The sequence below is a fragment of the Taudactylus pleione genome, unplaced genomic scaffold (assembly GCF_031769625.1).
Source record: "Taudactylus pleione unplaced genomic scaffold, aTauple2 ptg000707l, whole genome shotgun sequence".
Taxonomy (NCBI): Eukaryota; Metazoa; Chordata; class Amphibia; order Anura; family Myobatrachidae; genus Taudactylus; species Taudactylus pleione.
The window spans coordinates 16,812,834-16,834,530 of NW_028285109.1; the positions used below are offsets into that span (position 1 = coordinate 16,812,834).

The window sequence follows — 21,697 nt, forward strand, 5'->3', positions numbered from 1 at the left end:
GAAAGTTTGGGCACCATAGCATTAGATAGATTGTTACCGCAGAACAATTCAGGAGACTGTTCTACAGATGCTGCAGTTGTTCTAAGATTGGATAGGTAGGTTAGAGCTCTATTAACAACAGAATGGAGTAGTGAAGTAGTGCGTCACACTGGTGCAATACGATACTTGTGGCAAACACACCTCTGACACAATTTTATTTATTTTATATATTTTTTCTTTATAATCATGTCAAACAAAAATTCTGTATAAAATCAATGTAATGTTTTGACAGCATCTCACCCTAATACTGGCTACTTCATCCAGAATTGCATTATTTTATTAAATAGCCCCCTTATGTGCAAGACACCAACTTCTGTAGACTGTAGAGAATGCACCAATGAAATATATTGTTGAATTTCTAAAGGAACTATGGATCTTAAAATGCAGAAAATTAAGCCAACCATCCTGGATTTATATTTATGAGATTTATATTCATGAACAGAAACATTTCCTCAAAACACACACATACTCAAAAATGTGCATTGACTAAGGATATAATTACTAGCTATCTGTAGATAAGCACACTTTGATCCACTTTTTGGGGACTGGGAGAATAAATGCATACTATACATGATATTGTAGTCGGCAACACAAGAGCCAGAAGTTACAGGAGATATGGACAAGTAATTAGCAACATCACAATTAAGTGGTTGCTGGACACTTCTGCCAGTGTAGTCCAGCCCTAACTATTACAAAGTATATCTCATAAATAAAATACCATTAGAGAAATGTAGTGTAAAACTTCAAATTTCTGAATTAACGGTTTCCACACTTTACCAATTAAGGCTAAAAAAGAATTTACTACAATCTTTGCACTAAAGAACATCTGTCAAAACAGTTTTACAAACTTCTCTTTTTGTCTAGGAATTGGTCTCTAATCTACTGGAAAAACAAGGCATTTCTATATTATTTGCAAACATTGATTGAGCGTGGCTTTGTCGAAAGATGAAAAATATAATAAAATAGCAAAAAAAGCTAAGTTTAAACCATGGCCTTTATTGATGCTCTTCATTGAGCGCTGTTTACATACACAACTCCCCGTTGCTCAAGAAAGACAGAAAAAGTGCATATTACAGGAGTAGTTTCTGTATAACCCCTCTGGCAGCCGAGAAGTTAAATCATCTGTGCTGGAAAGAATCAGACTCACACCTTCACAAGGCAACAGAGTAAAAAACTAAACAAAAAAAGTTATAATAAAAAAAATAAAATAAAGAGCACAAATGATTTTTAGTTACTATTTGCAACAGATTTCTAGTGTTTAGCTTAGATTTTATCAGCTTTCGTGAACAATTTTCAGATATATAGTCTAGATTCATTTCTCACCACCGTTCTCTGCACAACCCAGCGAAATCAAGCTCTGATTTCCGTCACGGTCAGAAGGGCCAGTATGTTGGTTGGACCTCATGGCAGTGAAGGTAAATACATAATTGGAAAAAAAATTGATTATTTAAACACATTTACATTGCTTTTCAGATTTAAATGTGTGAATAGCTGGTTATCCCCCAAGACGCGCTATGTTCAGTTATCTCAAGGAGGATAGTTGAGAAATATTGGTCTAGCAAATCTACATTATTCTACAACATATTAAACACAGAAGAAGGGGTTAAAACCCATTTAATGTACAAATGAATTTTAAAAAATTTATAAAAAAATCACTTTTGTACATAATGTATATGCAAAAAAACTCTTAAATACAGGCTTCAGGAAGGATTATTTACAAAATGTTTTAGCCTATGGAATCAACTACAGTCCTCTCACGTGTAGGTCATTTTACTGTAATGCTGCATCTCAACAGTTGGAGATAACGTAATTTGGCAGTATATTAAATAAAAAAATAATACATAAAGAAAAAAAATGCTAAATAGGAGCTTGCCAAAAAAAAGGCTTGCAAAAATGTTAAACAATATGGTAATACCTTCTCTGTAAAACATCAAAGCGCAGAAAATCATGTCAAGAGCTATGGTTGTATTGGAAGAGAGAACTAAGCTAGACCCTTCTCTTAATTTTTTTTTTATTTATTAATATTTTAAAAAATACATAAAAATACAACATCCAATGTCTGAATAAATATATTTAACAAGTTGCAAGATAATACCTTATTTTACACAAAAAAAAATCAGCTTTAGAAATTCTGTTAAATAACTTCGCTGTTGTCATATATTTTCTTTTTGTCTTTTTGTAACAAAATAAAAACTCTGAAATTACATAGAAAAAGACAAAATAGATTTGCCAAGGGATAAGATAGTCCACTGAAAACATTCACAATTCCACTGTAAACATTAATAAACATTTAAAATAGTTGCATATTTCTGTGCTCTAAATTCCTGTAAAAAGTGGAAGACTTGTTTCAATGTCGTTTTCAGTCCACTACATTCCCTTTCACAACTTATTTTGTCTTGTTTACAGCTTTAAAACTGGGCACTCTGTTGAATACATTGGACTTTGGCAGTTCTGTATGTTGCAAGTGCTTTCAGAAAATGTACACTAAAACAAGGGACGTTAAAATGCAGCTCTGTCAAAAAGTGCAGCTGCTGTGACATTATCGTGAATAGTGCACCGATCTTTGTTTTATACACTTGCTTTGTTTTTTTTTATACTGGGGCACAGGAGAGCATATTCCATGGGAGGGAGCTCCTGAAATTATTATTCAGACATTTGTCAAATTCCTAAGTGTCATTCCTCTGTTTGGACAAAAAAAGAAGCCACTGTGGCAGACTGACTGTTAGTCTACGATCCCTAATTATCTTATTTAAGATAAGAAAAAATAATAATAAGAAAAAAATAATAATACAAAAAAAAAAAAAACCCCATGAAATGGAAATCAAAAAAATGCAATCCAACTGAGGGAATTTGAGAAAAAAAAAAACAACAACTTGGCAATATCAAATTGGTTGAGTGCTTTATATGGTAGGATTAAAGGGGACGAGGATAAGTGTCCATGGCAGCAGGCTGCTGGAAAAGCAGGTGACAGCACGTATCACCTGCACTCTAAAGCCAGTGTGTTTTGTGGGGGAGAAGAGGATGATGGACTCATTCCAGTCTCTGAAGATGCAGAGGACATCGATGCTCCTGTATTGGACACTGTTGAGAGTATGAAAGAAAAGTTAGTTTAGCAGCAAAATATATGGGAACTTACGTTTATATTGTCATCACATGGGAGGGATGTTTGCATCTTGATGACAAAACCCTATAATGGCAACATACCATGTGGATGTATAGTTGACATCCTTAAATTGCATGTATAAAAAGGTAATTGTTGTGTTGTGTAATACCAGGAAACATTAGGTTTCTATACCTTTCCACTGCGTGAATGGGATAAATTACATATGGATGCTCTGAATCTCACTCCTTTGCCCTGTTAGACTCTCTAACATGTACTTTTATATCAGTTGTTACAATTCTAGTGTAATCTGCTAGTGATCTTGGACAATTAACTTTTTCCTCTGTTCCCCAGGAGCCACAAATTCTGCATGAAAGGATGGGCAACTGCTGCTACTAACACCCCTCATGCCTGCACTGATTAGAGGACTGTGTGTGCTATACAGTAACATTCACTTGTGTGTAACGGCAGTACATTTTTGCAACACAAGGAAAAAGATAACAGTTCGACACCTTCCCTCGCCCCAGACTTGAGGGCACCGAGGAGAGGCTGCCAAGGAGGGGGGCCCCAGGTAGCTGCCAGGGGGGATCCTGTAGCCACACGCCAGGATCAGCAGGCAGCAGCCCGCAGCCTTTCAGACACACAGCGCCACCGTCATTCTAATGATGTGCCAGTCGCAAGCCAATCAGAGATTTTGGACCGGCAGCCAATCATCAGTTGTTGCCGGTCTGCGAGCTACGATTGGTTTACGACTGGTGACGCTGACCGGCGTGCGGCAGCCCCGTCCCAAGCTCACCCACCACGCGGCTCCGGCAGGTAAGACCTGAGGGAGAGGTGACTCCCAGCATGATGACATATGCTTACTGCAAATACTCACATGCTGATGCAGGAGGACAAGGTGAAAAGCTTCTTGGGGGAAGGGGCATTACTGTATGGCATAATGTGTTGTAAGGGGCATTACTGTGTCACGAAACCACAAACCCTTTTCTTCCTTTTTATTGGTTTTACTGCCTTGCCCCGAGTGACAAAAAACCTAGTTTCGGCCCTGACCTCAGACACAGAATTAGCCACTGATGAGCCTGGTTAAAACTCTATAGTGTAATCTGCTAGTGATCTTGGATAATTAACTTTCTCCTCTGTTTCCCAGGAGCCACAATCTATGCATACAAGGATGGGCAACGGATTAGAGGGCTGTGTGTGCTATACAGTAACATTCACTTGTGTGTAACTGCAGAACATTTTTGCAACACAAGGATAAAGATAACAGTGAGACTCACCTTCCCGGTCTTTCTTTTTTAACCGTTTCCGCCTCCTGTCTATTGTAGCTACTTCAGATTTTAAAGACATATAGTACTTTCTGATTTCCTGCAATTTATCCTGGAGGAAAACAATCTTCTCTGTGCCAGACATATTATCCAATTCATCTAAAAGTTGGAACAGAAAAATATCACATCATTAGGACACCACCTGTCCTCCACAAACAAATATTCCATTATGTAACAGTTAAAGTCAACGGGGCTTGGGATGGTAATATTTATGACCTTTATGCTTCTATACACAACTATGGGGAAGAGGGAAATGGGAAATCGTCGCACTGACTGTATATGACAAGATAATTATTAGTACCACTATTATTATCAATAAATATCTGAAACCAGAAAAAGATACACAATATAGTGGTGGTGCTCACTAGAGTTAGGCAACAAGGACAAAACAAGAAAAAAAAGGAAAAACTCTATTTGGTGAGCACTCTTGTTTTTAGAAAATATAAATAAATTAATACATAACTTTTATTGGAAAACTGTTCAATAAAATATAATATATTATTACCGGCAGCTGTGCATAATAACACAATTCAAAATATGGTATGTCTCACATAAAGAGTATATGAAAAAATATGAATAACCAAAAAGTATAAAGACATAACAAAGGAGAGAGTTTATTCAAAATGAAAATAAAATAAAAAGGTTATAAAGTCCTGATTACTAATGCATCTAAGGCCAGATGCACAATAAATGTAGCTTAAATATCAAAAAAATATCACATGACACAATTAGAGATATATCGAAACATCAAAGATAATGGCGAAATAAAGAATAAAAATAATACATATATATTGCCTCTATGGCATCATTAGAAAAAATACCAGTTTGTATCTATAGTGCTCTCATTAATGTGAAATATCAGAATAGTCAAGGTAAAGATGCCGTTTCTCTAGATTCTACTTCTCCCTATTTGACCACAAGTCATCGGTAGGGAGTGAGAGATCACCTGGAAACGGTTTGACCCTTAGAAACAACAGAATAACCGCAACGTTTCTCAATATTTCGCTTCTGCTGTTGGGGGTCTTACAAAAGAGCATTGGACCCCCAATGAGAGAGTTACTCTAATTGAGATTGTCATCAGTTAATAGAGAGGACACAAAAATATAAGAGAGTTATATAGCCGGGGGTCGCGTAGCTAAATAACTATTAAATTAATGCAGACATATACAATGATAGCTGCTGATTAGTAATTACCACAGGGCTAACAATAACATGTGCATATGTATAGGTGTCCTCCAAGTTGATTGTTGCTAATACAAGGTAATAAATAATTACTCTCTTTATACATAAGCAACCAATTGAAAATATTATGCTGGGTTCCCTAGACATATATTAATTTATTGTAATATCATTAAATGGTACGTTTTTGGTAATATCTATGCAATTAGACACACAATTACACCATATAAACAAAATGATTTAAACATGAACACATATCAAAACCTGTACAAAATATCTGCAATAAATCACCTACACAATGTATATAAAAGTGTAGTACTATAAATAAGTATCAGATCAGGACCATTAAATCCTTTAATACAAATTAAGTGCTATTGTACATATAGGGCTAAAGTAATCAGCAATAGGTGCTTAAACCCAAATAACTATGGTAGGTCACAGAGCAACAACCCGTATGAGTCCGTGTGGAAAAAATCAGGTGTGAATGATACTGACCAAGCAAGTGAAAAATAATGATTGATTGATGATTGATATTTAAGCTACATTTATTGTGCATCTGGCCTTAGATGCATTAGTAATCAGGACTTTATAACCTTTTTATTTTATTTTCATTTTGAATAAACTCTCTCCTTTGTTATGTCTTTATACTTTTTGGTTATTCATATTTTTTCATATACTCTTTATGTGAGACATACCATATTTTGAATTGTGTTATTATACACAGCTGCCGGTAATAATATATTATATTTTATTGAACAGTTTTCCAATAAAAGTTATGTATTAATTTATTTATATTTTCTAAAAACAAGAGTGCTCACCAAATAGAGTTTTTCCTTTTTTTTTTTCTTGTTTTGTCCTTATGCTTCTATCTCACCCCCAATCCAACTCCTCTGCCTTAATAAGCCTGAACAGTGTTAAAGGCAAAAGAAGCTCATATAAAGCAGAGATAAGCGGTTCAGTGTTGATTTGGTTCTTTTCGACAAATGCGGAAGTTTTGATTTATCTTAATGACTACCCAAAACACGTGAGAGCAGTATACGGTTAATAAGATGCAGTTTTTGAGATTCGAACAGAATACCGTTCATTTGTCATATAAAGCAGTCTTAAGGAGGATAATAATCAGCTGAGTAGTGTTCCTCTCTGTTTTAAGGAAGGTATGGGTTAAGGCCCTCATACACGAGGCTATAAAGCAGGCTATCCGATTGATTGGTGCGACTTGCCTGCTATATCGCACAGTGTATGGCCCTGATGTCGGGCCGAGCGCGCTCCCGTGGGGTCGTACATCGCACCCCCTGATCTTTCTGAAGGACCAATCGATCAGGGGATGCGATGTGCGATCCCATGGACTGCTATGTGAGTGAGGGAGCCGGCATATCGGGTGGTCTGCCACCCGATCACAATGTGTGTGCGGACCGCCCGATATGTGGGACGACGGATCCCCTGTCGCCTCGCACCGTGTATAGGGGCCTTTAGACATAGCAGCTCATACAGTGGAAGTTGACACATACTTGAGAGTTTGTGAACCCTTCAGAATTTTCTATATTTCTGCAGAAATTTGGCCTAAAACTACATCAGATTTTTAAGTCCTAAAAGTAGATAAAGAGAACCAAATCAAACAAATGAGACAAAAAAATTTATAGATGCTCATTTTTTTTTTTTTTTATCTTTTGAGGATAATTTGTTGGTTAGCTCAGTTCCTGGTGTGAAATTAAGTAAAGGTTTTCTTCTGCACTCCAGAGTCCATGAGTCTTACCAGATTTGTAGCACATCTACAGTTTTGTTTTTTGTTAAAAATGGCAACTAAAACCATGCAACTTGGACCTGTTTTTTGTTCCTACAGTATTATTAATATCAATAATATTTATTTCCGACTACCTTTCGGCACCTGAAATTACGAGGGAGGGACTGCATAATAATGTGTACACACTGGATAACAAATTACACATACTTCTGTATTAAGCCGTGCCTGATGGAGGGTTACACTGCACCATCCACAAACACCAACCTGCACGATTACAATTTTCTTGTATCGTACATCATTTATTTTCTTATATGCTACTTCTGGGTTATCTACATCGTATATATGTAAACTGCCATGGAAACTGTGTGCTTGTCCCTGTGGATGGTACATCTGTCCATTTTGGGTATGTGGTACCTGTGTTAATGATGGAGATCGGAGCTTGCAGAAGCAGATCAGTGAGTGTTAAACGGCCATAAAAGATGGGTGTAATAAGGGTGTATTGTTCTGAGAGCAGACCTTTCAGTGCATGCTTAATTAATATCACCGCTTACAAAAAAACTGAATACACAATAGAGACAAAGGCTGCAGTGACGTGTCTGTGCAGTTGTTTCAGGGGTCAGGACGGTGAACTGCTGCTTTTAACCTTAGGGAGGGGGGACAGTACTTGTCAGCGACCAACGTGAACGGACCTTGCCGAGCCCTTTCTTCTAAAGAGATTTATATAAATGACAGTATAGCTTTGTTTCTGTCATATGTCTTTATTGCTGGCAGTAAAGCAGTTATTGTATATCCAGTGCCATACCTTCTATCTATCACCAATGGGTTCAGGACAAAATTAAGGATTGTGTGGGCTCTCTAGATTGGTGCCAACAAGAGTTAACCAGTCCTATCACATACAGTATATGTGAGTGGCAAAAGTATGTGAACCTTTAGGCTTAGCAGATATTTTGAAGGTGAAATTAGAGTCTGGTATTTCCAATCTATTGGCTGACAATCAGTTGTGAGTGGACAACCTGTCTTTTTAAAAGAACTGGGATCTATCAGAGTCTGATGTTCACAACACGTTTGTGGAAGTGTACCATGCCACGAACAAAGGAGATTTCTGAGGACCTCAGCAGAAAAGTTGTTGATGCTCATCAGACTGGAAAGGTTACAAAACCATCTCTAAAGAGTTTGGACTCCACCAAACAACAGTCAGACAGATTGTGTACAAATGGAGAAATTTCCAGACCATTATTACCCTTCCCCAGGAGTGGTTGACCAACAACGATAATGCCAATAGCAAGGCATCTATAGTTTGCAACGTCACAAGGAACCCAAGGTAACCTCTAAGCAACTGACGGCCTCTTAATATTTAAGAGTCCACCATCAGGAGGACACTGAACAACCGCTGCTCTCCAAAAAGAACATTGCTGCCCATCTGCAGTTTGCTAAAGATCACCTGGACAAGTCAGAAGACTATTGGAACAATGTTTTGTGGACAGATTAGTCCAAAATAGAGCTTTTTGGTTTAAATGAGAAGCCTTATGTTTGGAGAAAGGAGAACACTGCATTCCAGCATAAAACACCTCATACCATCTGTAATACACGGTGGTGGTATCATGGTTTGGCCGGTTTTGCTGCATCTGGGCCAGGACGACTTGCCATCATTGATGGGACAATATACTCTAAATTATACCCGATTATTCTAAAGGAAAATGTCAGGACATCTGTCCATTAGCTGCATCTCAAGAGAACGTGTGTCATGCAGCAAGACAACGAACAAGCCAAAGCACACAAGTCATTCGACCAAAGAATGGCTAAAAAAGAATTTAAAGTTTTGGAATGGCCAAGTCAAGCTCCTGACCTTAATCCAATCAAAATGTTGTGGAAGGACCTGAAGCGAGCAGTTCATGGGAGGAAACCCACCAACATAACAGAGTTGAAGCTGTTGTGTACGGAGGAATGGGGTAAAATTCCTCCAAGCCAATGTTCAGGACTAATCAACAATTACCGGAAACGTTTAGAAGCAGTTATTGCTGCACAAGGGGGTCATACAGATACTGAAAGAAAAGGTTCACATACTTTTACCACTCACAGATATGTGATATTGAATAATTTTTCTCAATAAAAAAATTAGCACATCTAATTTTGTTGTATCATTTGGTTCTCTTTATCTACATTTAGGACTTGCGTGAAAATCTGAGGTAGTTTTAGGCCAAACAGCCACCGGTTGAAATACCAACGGTAGGCGATGCCGACAGCCTGTGGTAAATATCCTAACGCCCCCACCTATCCCTCCTTTAGGGTGCCTAACCCTAACCTGCTGGGAGGGGGTGGGGGTTTGCCTAACCTCTCCCTAGTGGTGCCTAACCCTAACCCCCCTTCTCCTAGCCTAACCCTAACCTTTCCCGGAGAAAATGCCTAACCCAAAGTCCCCCCGGGGGTCCCTAATCCTAACCCCCCCATCCCCGGGTTTAGTGTTATTCTTACCCGCCAGACGACGATCGGGAAAACGGGGGTCGCTCTTCCGGCGTCAGCATTTCAATGCCTATGTTAAGTCCCGTGTTGGGCAGGAAGTGTCGGTATTTAGACCGGTGGCATTGCGTCCGCCGGTCTATTAACTACATCCCTTCTGAAGTGATCACAAACTTTCAAGCCCACTGTAGCTGATCCCTCAAGAGCATGCATTCATCCCCCATTACTGCATGAGCACTAATCTGTGGATTGCTTTGTGGATGCAGTGTCCCCTAATTACAGTAGCTACAAATCAAGTTGCAGCAATGGTTTTCTTTCCTCTCACTGTGACTATAATAAGATTCTTAGAACATGTTGTTTGCCCACCTACCACGTCACTGTGAACCTCATCAGGTGGATCCCTAACATCCCTAATACTGACATTATATAAATCTAGGACTTGCCTTTAATAGTGCCCATTAAATATGTGTACTGCAATGCAAAGGACCTATACTAAGTAAAGTCACCTGGGGCAGGTGGGAGAAGTGCCAGCCCAGGAGAAGGGGTCTCACCTTCAAGTGTACTTAAATGCACACATACATAGAAAAATGGGGGTTTGGGCTGCACATCCCAATTTAAACATAATAAGAGGTGCTACCATGCTGAGACCTGTAGTTCTAATGCAGAAAAAAAGGGGGGAAAAAAGATGCGCACTCTAAGCACTAAGAATACTGATCATTAAAGGGAAGTCCTAGATACATTTGTACAACGTTGTCAGTATTAGGAATGTTAGGATCCCCACCTGATGAGGTTCACGGTGACATGGTAGGTGGGCAAACATCTTTGGCCAAACATGTATGAAGAACCTTATTATAAAACAATGTTAATTGTTGGCGTTTATTATATATATTTTGATACGTATTCTTAGTGTTTAGAGTGTGAAACTGCTTTTTTTCCCCCTTTTTCTGCACGCTCAGTGGAACCGCAGACACTTGCATGGCTTCTGCCTTTTCAGCCAATATAGCCAACGAACCCATCCACAGTGACTTGACACACCGGTATCAACACCCAATGCGGCAACTCCGGTACTGCTCCGGGTATTCCAGCACTTTGTTCATACTAGGGCACGACATAAAGCTTTCTTCTATAGTTCTACTTTCTCAATCTAATTTGTTCAGCAGTGGTTCCCTGCTCCCCCATATGAAATGGATCACTTACTGAGCTGTAATGTCCATTTGTACGCCCTGGGTGAAGAGTGCTGGTGCTTCTCTCGATGCTTGTCTTTCTCTAATTCTTTTGTATGGGGAGACGTGACTCTGGTCGGCGATCTCGTGATCTTTTGTGGCTTAGGAACATTTGTGTGTTTAACAACAGAACATTTGCTGGAGGTGTCCAGAGCAGAAAGGTCTTCACTGTCGCTACTTTGGCCTGAAAATATAATAAATCCACAAATGACCAGTTAGTGATGAAGCAAGATCTTTAACACCTGTCAGTATATAGAGAGTACCAATGCCGACTGTAAGATTGTGGTATTAACATGTTTATGTCAATACATTAAGCTGGCTGAAATGTGAGCTTCTCACCTATTCCATTCTTTTCACCTTTAGATGCAGCACTAATTCGCTTTGGTGTGCGCTTCTGTTTCTTGGCCAGTGTTCCAAGGTTACTGTCACTGATCCGTTTATGGCCTAATAAAGAATGAACCATAGAAAACGAAATGTTAGAATAAAATACTACCCCAGTTAAGAGCAATAAAGAAATGGGGAAAAATATAAATGGCTATAATATCCATACAACGGGATCCAGTCAAATTCCCGACAGTAGGGATGCTGGCGCTTAGAATGCCGGTGCCGGAATCCCAACGGCAAGTACTGGGGATAGGGGGAGGGTTTAGGCACGGGGGGGGAGGTTTAGAGTTAAGCACTAAGGGGGGAGGGTTAGGTTTAGGGTGCAGTGAGGGGGGTTAAGGTTAAAGAAAGGGGGAAGGTTAGGATACTGACCGAGAGTGTTGGGATCCTAACCCTGTCGGGATGCCGGCATCAGGATTCTGATCGCTGGCATTCCGTACCCAACCCCATATAACAATGCCATGTTGTGCAGTAGACTTGTATAAAAAGGTCATGCTGAGCATTCTTTGTTACTGAAATATTTATTATACCATATGTCATATGTATTACCTTATCTGCATGAAAAAGCACTCATACTTTCCCTAGGGCACAATGCATAATACAGGCTTAACAAAACAAGAGATATGGTAAGAACTTACCTTTGTTATCTCTGTTTCTACGAAGTCCATAGGGTCCACAGGGTTGACCTTGGGGTATAGGTTGGGAACCAAATCCGGGCACCACGCAGTTAAAGCTTTTAGCTCCCAGGATGCACTGGGTCCACTCTCCCTATAACCCCACCCCCAAGCCAGAGGCACCTCAGTTTGTAAGTAGCCAAAGGCCGGAGGAGGAGAGAAAAAGAGAGAGAGAGCACTGGAACACTCAATAACCATACTCACAGAAATGGGAGACGGAAAACCGGTGACCAGCCACACAGCCCATATGAAGCCAGGTGCGTCATGGTGGGCGCCCTGTGGACCCTATGGACTTCGTAGAAACAGAGATAACAAAGGTAAGTTCTTACCATATCTCTTGTTTTCTACTTCAGGGTCCACAGGGTTGACCTTGGGGATGTCCCAAAGCAGTTCAACCAAGGGTGGGGACGCTCCTGTGCTGAGAGGAGAATCCGTCGCCAAAAAGGAAGCATCCTGAGAGGCAAAGGAAACCAATGCCTAGAACCTTAAAAAGGTGTGGACAGAAGACCACATGGCCACCTAGTAAGGCAAAACAGCCGAGGCGCCACAGCGAGCCGCCCAAGAGGGTTACATGGCCCGAGAAAAAACAAGCATCAACAACAGAAAGGCCCACCCATGGGTAGGCCCCTGAGGAAGACATACAAGGCCATCCAGCCAACATTTGGTTATAGGCCGGCCATCCTTTCCTGTGAAAACCAGAAATCTTAGACCACCAATAAGGAATCCGATTTCCGTAAGGAACTTGAACGGATCACATAAATCCAAAGAGGCCGGACCACAGTCAATGAGGCCACACCAGCCGAGAGGACTGGTGACTGAATGGCCGTACCATAAGTTCCAGAATAATATGGAACCTAAAAACCACTAAGAAGAAACACAGGGCGAGAGCAACTCACACCCTGACTTGATGCCGTCCAGAAGAGGGAGCCACATGAGAACGCTCCCAATTCAGACACTCTCCTGGTTGATATAAACACCCTGAGAGAAAGAGAGAGCCTAAGCAATAGACCATGTAATGGCTATCACAACCAGCGGTTCCATTGACTGTCCCCGGAGGGAACGAAGAACCACTACTAACTCCCAAGGAGTCCCTAGGAAGGACAAATGGATGCATAATCCAGAAAACACTCCAAAGGATGAACTGGATACCAGAGTGGAGCAATTCCATATCTTAACCATACGGACAGTGTAGAGATCCGCACTGTCAGGAAGGCCAGGCCGAGGGTGAAACCCAAGCCAGCCGGAAGGAATGCCAGAATATCTGGAAATCCTGGACACTGGAGGATCGTATCGACAGGTACAATACCATAAGAATTATGGCTGCCACAGTTTGTAGTAGATCCCAGCAAAAGCTGATCTACGTGCTCTAATCATTCCAACGATGAGAAAGCCAGGGAAGCCGTAAGACCACTGTAGGGACGCAGTCAAAGACAAACGACCCAGGTCCAAGGCAAAACCAAGGACCCTGAGACAACAGGTCCGGGCAGTGAAGCATCAGGAATGGAGTATCGATGGAGAGACTCCGAATATCCAAGTACCCCTGACATCTGGGGCAATCAGGAGCCACCAGCAGGAAAACATCTCCGTCTCGATTGAAACACTTCCAAAGACCTCGAGGAAGAAGAGAGACCGGAGAACACAGGTACACAAAGTGGAAGGACCACTTCAACGACAAAGAGCCACTGAAGGTTGCTTCAGAATCCCCAGAGCTGGACTGTAACACCATAGTGTGATAAAGTCAGAAGGCCATGGGGGTCACCTCAGGAGATGAAACCACACTTGAGAAAGAGACTAGTCCCCGGGATGCACGTCGTGACGGCTGAGGACTCCCGCTTCCCAATGGAGAGCTCCTGAAATGAACGCTGCCGAGATGGTCGGGAGGAAACCCTCGGACTATGTCCGAATGTGTGACATACCCGTCATTGCCGCCCGACGAACAGTGTTGCTAAAAAGGAAGCCACTGTCCTGAACCTGTCAGACTGAACCTTTTCAGGTTCACCGGGAAATAAGAGTTATGCCAGAGTAAGTTAATTGACAGGGTGGAATCGACAGACGTCCAACTGCACTGAAATGGATGCGAACCAGACACTGTCCAAAGCAAAGAATACCCTGGACGAGATGGCCATAGCCACCCGGACAGGGACCGACTTGCCTCCAGGGAGAGCATCATCGTTTGAACAGTGAAAAAAACTTGTTCCATCTGGAGGTGAGCCAATTATGGAAAGGCCTGGAATGGAACTGAGCCCATTCCACCCTTCCAAAGGCAGACACTGAATATTTGACCATGCATCCCAGAGTGTAAAGACATATGTCAACTGCGTAGACAACCACGTACTCCTAATGGAAGAGTGGAGATTCCATCTTACGCCAGAAGAATTCTCAGATTCTGAGAATCCAGCCGGGCTCCTAGATGAAGAATACCCAGAGAGGGATGCAGGGAGGACTTTTTCCCCGTTGATTAAATGTCTTGAAGAAGCCATGGTCATCCTGACCTCGCTGTAAAGTACCCCGGGGATCCCGCTAAGAGCAGGAAGCCGTCCAGGTACAGGAGCATTGGGATATACTGAACAGGAGAACTGTCAGAAAATCCAAAATGCTGGTAAACCCCTGTGGGGCTGAGGACAGTCCCAACAGGCAGAGCCCGAAAAATTGTAAGTGTTGTTGTGATACAGCAAACTGCAGCCCATGCTGATGAAAGGTCTCTGCAAGTACCCGCAGGCACGCATCCTGTATATCTAGTGATACCATAAAGTCCCCAGGTTCCAAACATCGTATGATGGAGCATAGGGATTTCCTCCTGAGCCCAGGTAGCTTTAGGAACTGGTTCAGGGAATTGAGACAGAGAATAGGCCAAAGAGGACCATTCAGCCACCACACCAGAAAGAAAGCAGAACAACCAGTCCCTCGCTGAGATAGTGGGGATGGCCTAATTAGCTCCGCTTACCGCAACAACTGTATAGATTTCTGGATTTGTAAGGCCCTGTTCGGGTCTGAATAAGGGCCCACGTACCATCACATGTAAAGAGGCCGCCTGAGCAAAGAGAGGGCGTACCCTCCTACCCACATAGCCGTGGCAACTTGACACTAGTACCTGGCGAACTGAGAAAATCGGTATCTCCCAGTTGTAGGCCTGTCCCGTCAGGCTGAAGATATATCCGTAGGTTCAGAAGCAGGATCGGCAAGCAGTCCAGTCCTGCTCGGTACTGGATATGTCGGCCCTTGTAGAGGCCGACAGTCTATGAAGAAACAGACCTTTAGGCTGACCCAGAGGACAAAAAGACTTAACAGACTTAGTCTGAGGCCTTGTAGTGGGCATAGCTGAAGGCGGTAAACTTGTCGTTAGTAATACTGCCAATGTTACTACAATCTTGTCAAGGTCAGGACCAAACAAGATCTACCCTATAGATGGTATCTGCACCTCTGCATTCCTAGAGCGCAGCCATAGGGTATTACGGAGGATACAGTCGCAACCAGAACTCTGAGACTGGTATCCAATATAGGCATTTCCACCTATGACAACTGCATATAGTACATGAGTGACCAAATACATTTGAAACCCAGACGTGTTGGAGGGGAAAAAACATTACAAATGCATCAGCCCAGTATGCAATAGTATTAACCAACCATGCTATAGCCATGGTAGGATTGGTAACAACCCCTGAAAGCGAGTATACGGATTTCAGGCAGAGTTACCACCTACGGAAGCAAAGAATCCGACCACGCAGGAATGGGAGGCGTAGTAACGTCTGTAATGAGACGAGTAACACGCCCATCCACCCCAGGAGGGGGTCGTGATGACCCTCAGGGAATTTGGGACAGGAGACCAAACGCTGTTGTAATACCTCATATCTGGCAACAGCCAGAGTCACGCCATGTAATCCACCCTCTAGTCAGCAACAGGGAACCCGAAGGCATGTAGGACTGAGGGTGTATAATACAGGTGCAGGTCAACATTCACTCTAACCAGAATGGACCTGCTACCAGCCCTAAAGCAGGGATAATAATACCTGAAATAGGCTTCCCCCCGTGCAAGAGCCCAAAACAGTATCCAGTTCACGGCAGAGCCAACTGGGAAGTAACCACAGGGCGTCAACCACGCCAATTTGCGTTTCGTAGAAAACGACATCCACCAGGGTGGCTGTTGTGGTAATCCCTGCAAGGGGAACGACAGACTATTGTGGCACCAGGGGGAATTCATATACTGCGAAAACCCCTGCAGGGAGCGGAAGCCTGTGTCACAGGGGAAGAGTGCAAGAAACTGCGAGATACCCTGAGATGAAAAGGGCAGTATGGTGAAGTAACCCCAAGTGAGGTACAACAATGGGGCCCGCCCGGCAATCCGCAATTGAGAGTATCACAAGACAACAAACCGCCCAAGGGGATCGTAAAAGAGGCCGGCACCAGATGACGCCACATACAGAACCCTTTATGAGTCAAATCCTCCACACTAACACCTGCAGCACATGACTTGCAGGATAGTAAAAATGGGTGCAGTATAACGCTCTATCTCCTGGTCAGACATATCTGACCAACCCTCTTGGCGGAAATATCAAGCAGCGCTATACTGGTAATGACTGATGCCAAAAATTAGCTGCAGGGACCCATTTTCAGCGTATGCAACACACAGTTCCATCTAAAATATGGCAACGTGCAGCACCCAACAGTATGTGACAAACCTCACAAATATTAACAAGTATATAAATGTGAGGTCTCAGAACCACCCTAAGTACAGCTGTATTAGGGCAGAAAAAGAAAAGGGATAGATATACACTGACAGGTGAGAGAATAAAGTACAGACAGTCAGCACTAGCATAAGTCACATACAATGCAGATATATACATATATACATAAACATGTCATATAATATACTGCACTATGTCACTGCATTCAACTGCTCAGATTCAGTGTCTGGGAAGGCTACAGCGCTGTGTACACTGACCTGATGGTATGGTACGCAGGGGGACTGAACTCACTGTTATCTCCGGAGCTCTGCTGCTGCACATATAAAATGGCCGCCTGGAGACCTCAGAAGAAGCGCGGCCCACGGAGGAAGCAGCTCAGCGACGCCAGACTTTAGACACTGAAAGGCGCGCTGAGCTGAGGGGAGGAGCCGCTGTAACAGGGAAGGCTGCCTCCCCTGGCCGGCTATTAACCCCCAAGACGCCAGCTCCCTGCACCGATCGTTAAGTCCCTGGTGGTCTAGTGGACACACGGGGTATGGGGGGCCCGCCACCACTGCCGGCGCCTCCGTCTGTCCCCAGAGACCGGAGGCACAGGACTGCATATTAAATGCGCGGATCACCGCAAGCGGTGACCCTCGACCTTACCTGCTCCCCGTGGATCCGGCAGCAGTCCTGGGCGCCCGCAGAGTCCGGCTAGTACATACTCGGGGGTCCCGCTGAGATCCCCAGATCTGTACTGGCGTCTCAGCGCCAGCGGGGTGACGGAGCGGCAGCTTAGACGTCCTATGGACAGTCCGACGCTGCCGCTCTTAAGAGTCCAAAGTCCATGGAAAAAACTTTGTACCTAAACAAAAATAAAATAAGCTTAGGGGCTGCTAATCAGCTCCCCTGCGCGAACGGTGACCCGATTCCGGCCGGGCACCAACTTAAACTGAGGTGAGGTGCCTCTGGCTTGGGGGTGCGGTTATAGGGAGAGTGGACCCAGTACATCCTGGGAGCTAAAAGGTTTAACTGCGTGGTGCCCGGATTTGGTTCCCAACCTATACCCCAAGGTCAACCCTGTGGACCCCCTATGGACCCTGAAGTAGAAATAAGAATTCCCAGAGACTGAAACATGCATCCTAGTAAGTGGGGCAAAGGGACATGCATGCATGCCAGAATGTAGTTGGCACGCACTCTTAACTAATATTGTCATCAGCAAAAATAAAGTCACCATCAGGGGGTAGCATGGAGACATCAGACTGCGGGCACCTCAGTGCCACCCACTGGGTCCATTTGCTAAGTCCTGGCAAGTGGAAGGACAGTGGGGGAGTAACACATCTGTATGTAGGGGCAAATATTAAACAATGCCTGCCATGTTCAAGTGCTGACTAGTAGGTGGTGGGCAGTGTCTGATTACATACATTGAGTTACTCTGGGGTAACAGAATAAGCCTAATCTCTTTACAGAATTGCTAGCTCCTGGTATTATTCTTATTCCTATAATGCACAGGCCTGGACAAAGTTAAGAATGAAAGATTGTAATCACACAAATACCAATTTATCATATATAAGAATTAAAGGTTCTAGCCTCTCGCTTATACATTGACAGTGTCACTGTAGTTTCCATACGACTGAGCTGTAAGGACTCCTACATTAGACACCACATTCTTGCTTGCACATAGCAGAATAGGTGACTGATCCCATGTCTGGGACAGAAACCCAAGCCAAAAAGAAATCACTGCACAACAGCAGACTTGACACTACCGAGGGCCAGCATACTCTTTCAGAAAATTACATTATACTAGTTGTTACTTGTTAGCTATTGTAATGTTTGGGTCAAATGATTTTACTCTGCCTTTTCAGCACCATGGTACCATGCATGTATGTATGCATAGAATGCCTCACATGATCACACAATACCTTTTTCCCTCACCAGAAAGCTATCCCTCCCTAAGCAAGACACTCAGGTGTACCAGGCTTCAGGAGAACATATGTAGGTGACTGGTGGAGGCAAGAGGCATTGTGTGAGCATAGCTGTGGACTTGCTCTGAAGCGGACATAGGGGAATATTTACTAAGTGTCGGGTTTTCAAAACCACTGACTGAGGTTTTGCAACTTGGATTAAAAATGGCAACACTGAATACAAAACCAGGTGTGTTCTGGATTCACTATTATTGCCGTTCTAAAGCCTGTGGGCAAAGCTACGGAAAACTGGAAGCTTTAAAAACGCAATGCTTGCTAAACATACACTATAGTGCCGCAAAACTGACTGCTCTTGCATACATATGTCTCCATAGGTAAAAATAAAACACATAAGTAATATACATTACAGACAAACAAGACTGGTGAGGGCATAGCACATTAAAATGTAATAAATTTGGCCCAAATATTAAAATATATTTTCCTTTATGATACAACCCTTCATCTTCTTGGAGAGTGTTCTTTTATCAATTACTTCTACACGAAGCTTAGAGCCTTCATACAGAAACAAACAGCGGATAAAACATTCCATCAAAGTACTTTTACCCAATTGGTGCTGAAGTAACCAGGGCCGGTATTACAGGTATTTATATAGTAACTTACTTTATCTAAAAGAAATAATACAGGGTAGTGGGAGGGTGGAAGGACAGGGGGATAGGTTTACTCCTAGAGCAGAAATTAGCTCTAACACATTCTCTCTATCATTAAACAGCAAACAGTGGAGTAGCAGTAAAAATAAATGAAAAGATTAGAAATATTAAATTACATTTGTCACGCATCTCTGCTTCTTGCACGGTTATGCTGCAGTTGCTGGAAGTGGTGCTGGCTTCAAAGCCATTAGCAGACTCACTCTCACAAAGGCCTTCTTGTGATTCTTCTGCCACACTGTCTACTTCGATGGTTATGTCACTCTCACTCTTTATGCTGTGAGACTCATCGTGACTGAGTGCCAGGGGAGAAGTCACAGAGTAACTTTGAGGCGGCACAGTAGGAGGCAGTGTGGGTGCAAGTATTGTCTGTGTGTCCGTCTCTGCCTTCTCTATTACCATGTCCTCTACCTTGTCCTGTTCATCACCATCATCCAAGTCAACTTCATGACAAACCAAAGTTTCTGGTCCTATCATGGGCATTGCATGCTCCGTTTCTTCTTTATAGGATACCATAGTGATTTCAGTCAGTGGCAGGTCATATTCGTCAGTTCTAGTGCTCTGCATGTGTTCTAGCTCAGATGTTAAGGAGGGCATGTCCTCATTTACATTCTGTATCTGCTCTTCCTCAACTATGTTGAAGGGTTCCGAAGTCTCACTTAGTACAACAGGTTTCTCTTCTGCCGTGATGACCGGCAGTTCTAGCTCACAGTCTGCACGTAACCTTTTCTCTGGAGAAGCCTGTTCCGCTGGTCTCCTCTTGCATCCTTTCTTCTCCTTGGTTAGTGGGTCACTTGGAAGATCCACTTCCACAGGATCCGAGGGCAGCTCCTTATTCTGTAAAGAAGCAAGTGATGCAAAGTCTAATACTTCAGGTTCTGCTTCAGGTTCCACCAAATTATCTTCCTGAGGTACTGGCAGAAGTTTTGTGTTCTCCTGAGAAGGTTCTTTTGTCTTGCTTCTCCTCCCCTTAGGCTTTGGCATATTATCAGCCTCTTTTAGATCTACGATTTGATCTGTTTGCTTCCCGTAAATCTGAACAATTTGTTCACTCTTTTCCACTTCTTGCTTTAAGGTCTGTGACGGCTTTACCGGGCTGGATTCCTGATCAATAGGAGCACAAACAACTTGCGCTGTTTCTTGCTCAATGGTGTCCTCAAGCAGACTTTCCTCCTGCTCAGATTCCTTCTCAGGATTTGGCAGAAACTCTTCGTTCACAGACACCTTTTCCGTAATGTCCTCTGAATCACTATCAGATGTTGAAGAATCTGCAATCAGAAATATGGATCAAAAATAAGGACAGGAGAAATACTACTACTGAAAACATGTAGCTTTAATGAGACAAAACAGAACATAAAGCCAATGATGGAAGCTGCCAGTGCCACAAAAAATAAATACAGATTTTAAAATATATCAAAGGATAGATAGGTAATTTATTATTATCTATTACAAAAGCCAAACTTGTTTAAACAGACTTAAAACTTTAAAACCCTGGGGGTAAGTGACTAAGCATAGTGGCATCACAAGGGGGGTGCGGACCGCACCTGGTTGTCACACGCCGAAGGGTGACACCAAAGTGCAGACTCCTCTTCAGTGACACTGTAGCATTACGTGCAGCACTCTACTCCTGACACAGTGAGAGAGCCGCCACTGCAAACAGACTGGTCCCTGGGGGAAGTCCACATCTCCGGCACCCCCGAAGTGACACCGGGGGTTCGGGTTGCGAGGCCACGCCCCCTTTTTGCCAGCATAACAAGCCCACCCACCCCGGGTGTCGCAAGATGTAGGTGTAAGCATATAAATGAAGCACAGTGGGAACCTGCCATGTTCAGGTGTTTATCATAGCTTGCAGGTGTTGAAGTGATCTCTCCATAGTAGGGGGACCATTAAGGCTGTCCCTATATTTGTTGTCTTTAAAGTAAAACATTGGAATCCCAAGAGTTTAGAATAACTTGGTTAACGCTAACATCCTATGTGTTGCCTTTTGGCCTGGGGTTTGATACCCTTTCTAATGGAATTTGCAATTACAGCAAAGTATGTTTTTGGTATCGTAATCTCATTTAGTATAACTTACCATTAGAGCATCTATCAGAATCATACATTCCTGAGCTCCTCCTCGTTCGTCGCCGAACTGCTCCTAATGTTTACAAAGCAAGTATTAGTGCATGGTGACAAAATATTGTTAATGAAAGCTAACAGAAAAGTGTATATAGTGTCATGCAAAAGTATTCACACCCCTTGGCTTTTTACCTTTTTTGTTAGATTACAACCTGTAATCTATTTAT

General features: G+C 42.7%; 1 protein-coding gene across 3 annotated transcripts in view; it reads right to left on the bottom strand.

The window, feature by feature from the left end:
* Positions 1-1,015: 1,015 nt before the first annotated feature.
* The window catches only part of ARID4A (AT-rich interaction domain 4A), a 112,353-nt gene continuing 91,671 nt past the window's right edge, over positions 1,016-21,697 (bottom strand). For all 3 annotated transcript variants that reach the window (XM_088456592.1, XM_088456593.1, XM_088456591.1), the window contains exons 20-25: positions 21,487-21,549; positions 19,532-20,680; positions 11,404-11,508; positions 11,039-11,248; positions 4,417-4,563; positions 1,016-3,120 (exon numbers count right to left, since the gene is read on the bottom strand). In XM_088456592.1, coding sequence (XP_088312718.1) covers positions 3,017-3,120; positions 4,417-4,563; positions 11,039-11,248; positions 11,404-11,508; positions 19,532-20,680; positions 21,487-21,549 — 1,778 coding nt within the window. In that variant the 3' untranslated portion in view covers positions 1,016-3,016. The remainder of the gene's footprint in view (positions 3,121-4,416; positions 4,564-11,038; positions 11,249-11,403; positions 11,509-19,531; positions 20,681-21,486; positions 21,550-21,697) is intronic.